General features: G+C 44.6%; 1 protein-coding gene across 1 annotated transcript in view; it reads right to left on the bottom strand.

Annotated features, from left to right (window-relative positions):
• Positions 1-10,714, bottom strand: part of nfkb1 (nuclear factor of kappa light polypeptide gene enhancer in B-cells 1) — a 55,969-nt gene that overhangs the window by 13,072 nt on the left and 32,183 nt on the right. Inside the window, exons 10-17 of the mRNA XM_046030253.1 lie at positions 6,609-6,700; positions 6,061-6,199; positions 5,354-5,524; positions 5,138-5,257; positions 4,267-4,428; positions 1,816-1,945; positions 1,494-1,608; positions 941-1,142 (exon numbers count right to left, since the gene is read on the bottom strand). Of these exons, the coding sequence (XP_045886209.1) occupies positions 941-1,142; positions 1,494-1,608; positions 1,816-1,945; positions 4,267-4,428; positions 5,138-5,257; positions 5,354-5,524; positions 6,061-6,199; positions 6,609-6,700 (1,131 nt within the window). The remainder of the gene's footprint in view (positions 1-940; positions 1,143-1,493; positions 1,609-1,815; positions 1,946-4,266; positions 4,429-5,137; positions 5,258-5,353; positions 5,525-6,060; positions 6,200-6,608; positions 6,701-10,714) is intronic.

Genomic DNA, 10,714 nt, shown 5'->3' with positions numbered 1-10,714 from the left:
CAATGTTTTGAGCTACTGTGATTGTTAATATAGGCTGACATTTGATGACAGATTGGTGTAAGAACACATGGTCTAATGCAGTGTGTGTACCTGCTGTGTTTGTGTGTGTATGTGTGTGTGTGTGTACCTGCTCTGTTTGTGTGTGTACCTGCTGTGTTTGTGTGTGTATGTGTGTGTGTGTGTACCTGCTCTCTTGTGTGTGTGTGTGTGTACCTGCTCTGTTTGTGTGTGTACCTGCTGTGTTTGTGTGTATGTGTGTGTGTGTACCTGCTCTCTTGTGTGTGTGTGTATCTGCTCTGTTTGTGTGTGTATGTGTGTGTGTACCTGCTCTCTTGTGTGTGTACCTGCTGTGTTTGTGTGTGTGTGTACCTGCTCTCTTGTGTGTGTGTGTGTGTACCTGCTGTGTTTGTGTGTGTACCTGCTGTGTTTGTGTGTGTATGTGTGTGTGTGTGTACCTGCTCTGTGTGTGTGTGTACCTGTTCTGTTTGTGTGTTTATGTGTGTGTGTGTACCTGCTCTGTTTGTGTGTGTGTGTGTGTGTGTGTGTACTTGCTCTGTTTGTGTGTGTGTGTGTGTACCTGCTGTGTTTGTGTGTGTATGTGTGTGTGTACCTGCTGTGTGTGTGTGTGTGTGTGTACCTGCTCTCTTGTGTGTGTACCTGCTGTGTTTGTGTGTGTGTGTGTGTGTACCTGCTCTCTTGTGTGTGTGTGTGTACCTGCTCTCTTGTGTGTGTGTGTGTACCTGCTGTGTTTGTGTGTGTGTGTACCTGCTGTGTTTGTGTGTGTATGTGTGTGTGTGTACCTGCTGTGTTTGTGTGAGTGTGTACCTGCTGTGTTTGTACCTGCTGTGTTTGTGTGAGTGTGTACCTGCTGTGTTTGTGTGTGTATGTGTGTGTGTGTACCTGCTCTCTTGTGTGTGTGTGTGTGTGTGTGTGTGTGTACCTGCTGTGTTGGTGTGGTACAGCAGCTCCCTCAGCTCTCTGTGCTGAAGCAGAAACTTGACCATCCCTCCTCCTTCCAGCTGGGACGCCAGGTGGAGCACTGTGTTGCCATGACGGTCTGTCAGAGTCGGGTCAGCGCCGGCCAATAGCAGCGCTTCCACCGCCTCCCTCTGCTGGGTGATCACCGCCAGGTGCAAAGGAGTCTGGGAAACATGGAGGAAGAGGTTAAAAGCGCCTTCATTCTTTGCTCCTTAAGGGCTGCCTCCTTCCTTCCTTCCTTCCCTAATGCTTGCTACCTGAACAGGGAGCATCTTTCTACCTCTGCTTCTGTGGCGGCTGACAGATACGTCTGTCACTGCTGATTAGTCAGAGATAAACTCTCATTTCCCTGTTCTCCGAGTAGGAAACGTCTCAGCTTCTTGCTTCCTGAGCGGGTTTCTTTCATGCTCTTTCTTTCCTTCCTTCTCTGCTCAACACGTGGAAAGCTTTCTTATGAAGCTTCCTTGCTGCTAAGAAACAACATGGATCTCAACAGAGTTTCAGTAATTCAGTACCTGGTAGAGGTGGTTCCTCATGTTGAGCACTTCCTGTCCAGGCAGGGCAGAGACAACCTGAGTCAGACTCTTTAGCGCCTCCTGCTGGCTGTGGAGAACAGCCAGATGGAGCCCACTGAGAGGAGAAGAGAGAAAAAATAAAATTACTTCACTCGCTGCTTGTGTATTTTTATTTCAATCTAAACTATAAAACCATCAAATTACTGCTCACACATTTCCTACGTAGCACCGGCTGATGCTAGCGGACTTTATATAAACACCCGCAAGCGCCAGGAGCTTTAAAGCTTTTAAAGTTTAAACTGTGTGTTCTGTGTTTACTGACGTGTCTCCATCCTCGTCCTGTGCGGTCATCAGGGGGCGCTGTGGAGCCAACAGGTACGCCGAATCACCTGTAACCGAGTACTGAAAGAGAGCCTCCAACTGTCTGCTGGTCACCTGATCCAACCGCTCCCCTGCATCACACATACACCAAACATCATTCTAACATCTCACTGATTTCAAAACTTTTAAAAGATAACTTTCACGTTTAATGTCCTTGGAAGTCGTTAGGAGCTTCAATATGTCATCTTTCTGTGGTGCTAAAATACACTCAAAATAAACTGAATCACAAAGAATAAAACCTTCTATGATCACAAATAAGTGTATATTTGACACCGTTAATTATGAACGTGAAGCTCAATGTTCAACAGTTCCTTTTATGATTCATGTTACTGGGTAGAAGCAAAGTCCTTAAAGGCAAGTCCCGCCTCCGGGTGGTTATTTGGGACTAAAAGGATCAGGGACAAGTTGCACAAAAAAACTTATGTTTTTTTTCTGAAGTATGACTATGAAGTCTTAAGGAATCTACTTAAGGGTGTCAAGAATCCCTTTAAACGTCTCCTTAGTTAAGGAAAAGCATTAAGGTGTTTGCTGCACTGACAGAGAATTTCCAATAGTAAAATTCTACTGTTACCATGGAGACGGTTTGCTTGCACCAGCACTTGACCTGTTGTTACCGTACAAAGATGGAAAGGAAAGAAGTCAAGAAGGAGGAAAATATTTCATAAAAGAAATCACGTATTAAAAAGTAAATCTGATACGCAAATAAAAGCAAACGGAGAACAACAAACGTGGGAGGAAATCGCTTCGAAAATTAATTCAAGGAGTCTTGTGAAGAGGTTCATCCAGGAGATCCAAAAGAAGTACGACACCTTGTCTGTTCGGGCCAAAAAAAGACATCCCCAATTATAGAAGGGAACCCAATAAGACTGCTGAGAATAACTTTATTTACACTACAGATATAAACTAGACTGTATTGCTAGCTGGCGATAAATTTCACAACCTTCTCGTTCTGCTCATCATTTAGCGAAGTGGTTCTCAGACTTTTTCACATCAAGGACCCCTAATTGGACACAAATTAGACCACGGACCCCTGTTTGATAAGATTTTGTCGCAGGGTCCTCAAACCCAATGATAGGATTTTTTCTTTTAGAGGATTTATTTATTAGAGAAAGTACATGTAACCCATAAACACAGTAGCCCTGCCTTCTGTCATTGTGTTACTTAGAATTATGGGAACATATTCCCCTTTCTGCTGGGGACCCGCTGGAACCTCCTCAAGGACCCCTGGGGATCCCGGACCCCACTTTGAGAACCATTGATTTAGCGTATTAGATTTAGAGTCTCCCGGCCGCAGACGCTCTTCTCAGGATATCTAAAATTTCTTCATTTATCGCCATAAACTCAACCATGTGGCGGTTAAGATGACAAATACTTAAGTGAACACTTTAAGAAAACCTTAAGGAGAAGACATAAGGGTGTTTTGTGCAACCGAATGTATTTTAAGGATACCTTAACTCAAACATTAGAGAGGTGGTATTTTGCTTTTTGGCTTGGTTATATCCCTTTTTTGTGCATGTAACAGGTTTGCAAAGTGAAAAAGCCCAAAGGGAGTTCCCATCTCCCACAGAAAACTCTGCTCTGAACTGAAATCAGCTCCTTTGTAGTGCAGCCACTTCCCTTTCATCCCTGTGACGTCACAGGGATGAAAGCTAAACGCGCCTCATATATCGCTCGCCAAGCGGCGACTCCGACACGCTGCAGCACACAGCTCTCCTCTCCCTTCCAAACACTAGCTACCCTCCAGGCAGTCAGTGGACAGAAAGTTGTTCCTGTGATGTAGAGACAGAGCTCAGTTAAAACTTTATGGATACAGATTAATAACTCGCCGCTCTGAAACTCTCGCTCCAGTCCGTGTTGCCGAGCCGGTCGGCGACACGTACGGCTGAACCCGAGCCGTTTACCGGCTTCTCGCCGACCCGCCCTTCTCTGCTTCTGATTGGCTAGTAGTCCTTAACTAGGAACTGAGCATGTGCAACAACAAAGATCATGTAGAGACAAGATGTATCACTCCATAGCTAAAACGAAGCCTTCAACACAGGCTGAAAAGAGGAGCTGCAGCAATGTGCAGTATGACAAACAATATAACCATGTAAACCTGCTCTGGTACAACCTCTAAATAAGACTATGAACCTGAACATGAGCAGAATAACACCTCTTTAAAGAAAATCTTAACTTCAGGTTTTTTGTGCAACCGGCCCCTGGCCCCTCTCTGAATGAACGGGGGAGCTGTGATAAGCTGTAGCACGATTTTTACCAAAATGATAATCAACAAAGAAAAAGTATCTTAAATGGCAGCATTCAAAATAAAACGGGCACCACAGAAAGCAGCAAGCAACAACGTCAAGAACCAGACTGACTAAAACGTGTCCTTGTTTGTTTATCTGCTGTGTACCTCCGTGTTCTGACTCCACACCGCCTCCTCCGTCCTCCGTCCTTTCCCCCGCCTCCTCTCCTCTCGGCTGGGATAAAGCTCTCAGGACGACCCCAGACTCCGAGTCGTCGTCGTCTGGATCGCTGTCGTCGTCGGCGCCGTCTGTTGCGTCACCCTGGGAGGCTTTAACACAACGTTCATTCTGTGTTAGCACATTTACTCCTGGCCTTAAATTTTATCAGCATGAAACTCTCCTGGTTGTTTACTTAGATTAAAGCTATAGTTTTTCTAGTACAAGTTTTCTGAATTTTTATGTTTAAATACGCAAATGAGACAGTATTTAATGAAATATGTTCCAATTTGCATCTATTTCAAGAACTGAAATCTGAAAACTGGATTAAGTCAGGTTCCAAATTATTGTTTGACACATTTTACTTAAATGTTTTCACAGAGGTGATTTTGGATTTCTCTTTTTATTACTCCATAAATCAGAAAATACTGTCAACAGGCATAAAAAAATGATTTTCGCCATGTTTTTGGGAATAAAATGTTCTATGATTCTATAACCTTCAGAATATAGTCAGGAATAAAACGGAAACTTTAGAGCTTAAATCCACTTTTGTACTTTTATTTTTGGTTTCTAGTACAAAGGAAATGATCATATTTGGATCGGACAGCGTTGTGCAGGAGGTACCGGTGGTCATTTGGTGGAGACAACAAACGCAGCAGGAGATGTGGCGTTGGAGAGCTACAGACGCACGTACGAGACAAAGTGCAGGAAAATAAATAGTGCATGTGTATTTAAAATATATAATATAATATAAAACATGTTTTTGCCTGCCGTGTCTCGCCTTAATAAGGTCAACGAACTAAACGTTGTGTTATCTCTCACCGTGCTTGATGCCTCCTCCTCCCCCCAGACCAGCTGAGTATCCTGTGGAGAAGCCTCCAACTCCGCCTCCACCCGCTCCACCTCCTCCATAGTGGTAGGTAGTGAAGCCCTGGAAGTAAGCTGGAGGACAAATCAAACAGCGTGAGCTGACACCGACTGCACAGGAATCCAAATTCAAGTTCAGCTTCCAGGTTTTCAAGGTCCTGATGATTTTACCTCCTCCTCCTCCTCCTCCTCCTCCTGCGGAGCCGGGTCCTCCTCCTACAGCAGGACCTCCTCCTCCTCCTCCTCCTCGGTACAGACCTCCTCCTCCTCCTCCTCCATGACCACTAAAGTCCTGAAAGTTTGGCAACGTCTTCTGTCTCTTCCTCTGCACCTCCTCCTTGTCTGAATACAAACACACAAATCGTACACGAGCATGTGCACAGGTGAGTATCATGTTACCTGAACAGAGTGTCACGGTATGAAGGTGTGGCTACTTCACCTACCATTGATCTGAGGGCGGAGCTACCTGACTTACCTATGATCTGGAGGCGGAGCTACCTGACCTACCTATGATCTGAGGGCGGAGCTACCTGACCTACCATTGATCTGAGGGCGGAGCTACCTGACCTACCTATGATCTGAGGGCGGAGCTACCTGACCTACCTATGATCTGAGGGCGGAGCTACCTGACCTACCTATGTAGGCGGAGCTACCTGACCTACCTATGTAGGTCAGGTAGCTCCGCCCTCAGATCATAGGTAGGAGCTACCTGACCTACCTATGATCTGGAGGCGGAGCTACCTGACCTACCTATGATCTGGAGGCGGAGCTACCTGACCTACCATTGATCTGGAGGCGGAGCTACCTGACCTACCTATGATCTGAGGGCGGAGCTACCTGACCTACCTATGATCTGAGGGCGGAGCTACCTGACCTACCTATGATCTGAGGGTGGTAGGTGAAGGGTTTGGGCTCGCTGGTCTCGTTGTCAGACTTCCTCTTCAGCTGGACAAACACGGACGTCGGCTTCTGCAGGTTCTGGTCTCGATACTTTGGAGTCTTGAACACGATGGCGAACTGACAACAGAGAACACGTCGCCGTGTTATGACACATAATGACACTTATGGGTCAGGTTTAATCCTGCTGGAACTACTGGTACTACTACTGTAGTACTACTACTACAGTTAGTGGGTGATACGTAGTCTATCAAATACTGCTACTGGTACAACAACTGCATACAGCCTCTTATACATGTGATACTACTACTATTACTGCTATTAATTCTGCTGCCACAGCTACTATTACTAATACAAGAAAGTACAGCTACGAGTATTATTCTTTCAACAGTTGTTCTACTACCACTTCTAACGCTGCTATTCTGCTGCTACTACACCTATTAGTCCTTTTTATTAGATTAAAATAATTTAACTTCATTTTACTTACTGTGTTACCACTATAAACAGTAGTACTACACCTCGTACTGACCTGTCTGTGAACATCTGTCGGGGAGAAATCTCCCAGAGCCTCCCAGGTCATCCCCGAGTCGTCTTCTTCGTAGAACCGAACCTGGATGTCATCTGGAAACACAAGCACACATTTTAAAGACACGCTGATCCCTCTGTTCGTCCAGAACTTCAAGACCCCATCGCTGCGTGCACACGTTCTCCCTGAGCTCCTGCTGTCACCGTTGGTTTGTTGATGAGTTTGACCTCGGTGGAAATCTCTGCCAGCAGCTGACCTGGAGGATTACAGCGAGTCCAGATCAGCTGCTGGTTCTCTGCCAAAACAAAGAAGAAGCCGGCGGCAGGTCTAAAGCAGGACACAAAAAATCTTCACAGCCTGAATCGCCCTCTTCCTCCTGAGGGATTTACATATCGGAGGGGAATTCCCTGAACCTGGATTTCCTCCAGGACAACAAAACGACCAGGAAAAACAAACCCACTCCACTGCATTCAAATGAAGTGTCAGAAAAACGGCTTCTGTTCAAGGAAATAAGACCGCTTCAGCTGCTCTACTTTTAAATGTAGCACTACTTTTAAATACTACTATTAAATATGGTTTAAATGTTAAACATGAGCTAAAATGTGGTTAATTTCATGCCTCTGTTGATGAATACAGAAGCAACTTCAGCAAGAAACTCACAAGATCAAAGACAACCACTGAAAATACAAGAGATCTTTCAGCTCAGTGTACAACAGTCTGTAAAACTCCTCTTTTCACACCTGCCTCGTTTGGTCCGGACGGTCACACCTGAAATCACAGGTGTGAAACCTCCTACGGATCACGGTCCGACGAAAAGAGGCGGTCTCGGTCCGGATCCAACTGAACCATGGTTCGGTTCGTTTCTGGTGTGAAAGCTTTTTTTTTGATGGTTCGGACTTTCAGACTATTTACAGGAAGTTTGGCCGTTTGACGTGTAAACCGGAAACAAAGAAACGCACGGAGAAATGCGTTGAAATAAGGACACGATTATAAATCTCCCGTCACAGCTCATCTTTTCCAACAGACGGCCGCTGTAGAAGCTCACTGCCACGTACATCTTTGGTTTCTCCTGAGGTGCAGAAGGATCGCTTGCCGTCTTCTCCTCCTTTCCTGTCGGCGGCGTTATAATGTTCGCACAGCGAGGACGTTTAATTGTGATTGTGAACGAGCCTTCAGTATAGCTGGTGCTGCAGGTAGTAATGCCATCATGATAATAATATAGTGGCAAATATGTTCATTTTTTATTAATTCATTCTTGTCAAAGCTCCCCGCCGAACTGTTTAATAAACCAATCAATGACAAGTACAGGGAGACTCGTTAGCCGGCGCCATGGCCAGTGCACAGAAGCTGGAAGACCCTCCTTTATCCTTAAGGTCTCCTGTTCGGGAACACTTCGGTTTCGTAATAAAATACAACAACGGACGATAAGACGAAAGCAGCGTGCCGAGACTGCTCAGTAGTGAGCGGGTATGTTTCAAACTTGCTAACATTCATTCATTTGAAACGGTACCACACAAATGGGAACATCCCCGCTCCAAGGGAAAAATACAAAGCTCCCTTCGGCCTTTAAACAGACTTTAGACCTCGGAAGAGTTTTTAGTTTTTTAATAAGACCGGGACTACAAACAGGGAGTGATAATGCTGCACTGTAATCCATAGTTATTTATTATTATTTATTTTTTATTATATGTGATATTGTTTTTCTGATATTTTATTTAGACAACTTGGTTTCCAAAAGTTCATAATAAACAACCTGCAAATTAATGTTGCATTTGTGTCCCTTACTGTACTGAAAAATAAACCAAACCGTGACTTTAAAACCGAGTTACTGAGTCATATCCAGTAAGATGATCACTGGTGAATGTATTTCTGCATCAGTGTGGGGTGAAGAAAATAACCAACATCAGTCTGAGCCATTTTCTTGCTCATACGTGGCTGTAAAAGTAAACATAAAAGCTTTAGAAAAGATTGGTAGCACTCAAAAAAGTATTCAGACTACAAAGACATTTTTGAGCAAATTTATTTTTATTTCCCACAAAATCATCCCAATAATTCTAGGATGCTTAATTCATTTCACATCGAGCAAACGAAGTCATCTGGTGAAAATTCCTGTATTCTTTCATATCACAAAATATATCGCAGAAGAGAAAAATATCGCAATGTCATTTTTTCCCAATATCGTGCAGCCCTACTTCTGTGCATTTTTATTTGTGGCGATCAGCTGATTTTCCTGACGGAGCCTCCGGCTGCTTCAGGTGCAGCTGGTTTGATGGGCTGACGTGCGGCCTCTCTTTACTCTGTTTGTATCTTTAGTGTAAGTTTAGTGACTTCTTTAAACAGACTGCTTTCTCGTTCTCTACTTGTGACTGTCGTTTCTGGAGGTTTGCGTCTCACCACTAAAGGAAAAAGCACTCGAACATCTTTCAGTTCAGTTTATTGATCGAAAATTATTTTCCGTCGTTTACTTTCAACACACGTATCAAAAAAATGCCTTAAATTTGTTTCCCACAACTTATTTGGTCACTGAACTGTTTCACTCCTCCTCTCTCATTCAAATATAAATAAACTCGGCAGCTCATTTTATGCAAGGTATCAAATGAAGTACTGGTATCGGTATCACTTTAAGGGTACTGGTTTTGGTACTGGTATTGTAAAAATTTAAATGATACCCAACCCTAAACACAACTGATAAAATCTCTCCATGCTCCTTTAACCACACATGAAGAGGATTTAACAAAGCGCCCAGCAGGCGGCGGCATCAGCCGAGAGAAAACACTTCACATTTCCTACAGCGGTGACATCACTGGGACTTTGTTAAAGTAGAGACCGGGTCAATGTGCGAGCTGATATTTGAAGCGAAAATCTTTCTGACATCCCGTCATCACTTTGTAGGAACTAGAAAAGGAGGTTCCTGATGAATCAAACCTGTAACAGGGCTTTCAGAGTGTGAAGGAAATCTAACATCTGAGATCTAAGGTCACATCAGCAGCTCATACATGAACAGCGTGCCTCACCTTTCTGGACTTTGTCACAGAGCAGGTAGACCTCCTCTCCTCCGCTCACACAGCCGGCAGTTCGATCCATCCTCACGATCTTCAGGTTGGAGGCGTTGGGAGCCTCTGAGGGAAGAAAGAGTGCAGAGAGGGAAGCCATGATTCACCTGTGAGGCGCTTTAGACACTAAATGCACGAGCCTGTTGTCGCGTACTGTGTCAAGTATCTCCTCTGAAGTGTGACTACATGTTACATGAGATCTATGAGGCAGGTTAGAGAGACGCTCACTGATCAGAAGTTGTGATCATGCAAAGCCAACGGAGGCTGCCGCCTGTCTGAGGCCTCGCAGGCAGTATGAGCTATGCTGAGCAGACGTAACTTCAGGTAGACGGTATCATGAGTCTGCAACATAACCTGATCTGATGAACCGCGGTGATCCTACCACAATCAGTGTTTGTTTAGAGCAGTGGTTCTCAAACTTCTTCACCTCAAGGACCCCTAAACTGACACAAATCAGACCACGGACCCCCGTTTAATAAGATTTGGTCCCAGGACCAGGCCCATCTGATAGGATTTTTGTTTTATTCCAGAAAGTGTATGAAATCCATGACCAAAAAAGTCGTACGTTCAGTCACTATGTTACTAATGGATATGAAATAATTATTATTATTTCCCTTTTTGCTGGGGACCCCCTGGAACCTCCTCAAGGACCCCCACTTTAAGACCCACTGGTGTAGATCACCTGGATGGACAGATATAAATCCAGATTGAAGCTGTTTTCCTATTGGGCACCATGTTCGCTGGGCTCCCAGTCTGACCTCGCCGGGCTTCATGGACTAAATATCTCCTCAATGACCCCTTGAGCTTCATTAAGGACTCCTGGAACCTCCTCAAGGATCAAAAGAAGTTCTATAAGTTAGCGCTGACAGACATAAATCAAACTGCAACACTGAAACCACCTTTAATGTTTCTTCAGTCTGCCCAACACTTTGGTTCAGATTTCCTTTCCTGCGCTCCGGATGATAAACCCTTTAGATTGCTTTCCTCTAGCGCCACCCCCAGGACAAGCTTCACATGTTTGGCCCCGTCCACGCTACTGCGTTTTGGTTTTAAAAC

Source organism: Micropterus dolomieu, linkage group LG19 (genome assembly GCF_021292245.1).
Source record: "Micropterus dolomieu isolate WLL.071019.BEF.003 ecotype Adirondacks linkage group LG19, ASM2129224v1, whole genome shotgun sequence".
Lineage (NCBI taxonomy): Eukaryota > Metazoa > Chordata > Actinopteri > Centrarchiformes > Centrarchidae > Micropterus > Micropterus dolomieu.
Note: the sequence above shows the minus strand (reverse complement) of the source record. Positions and strands in the feature narration are given on the sequence as shown.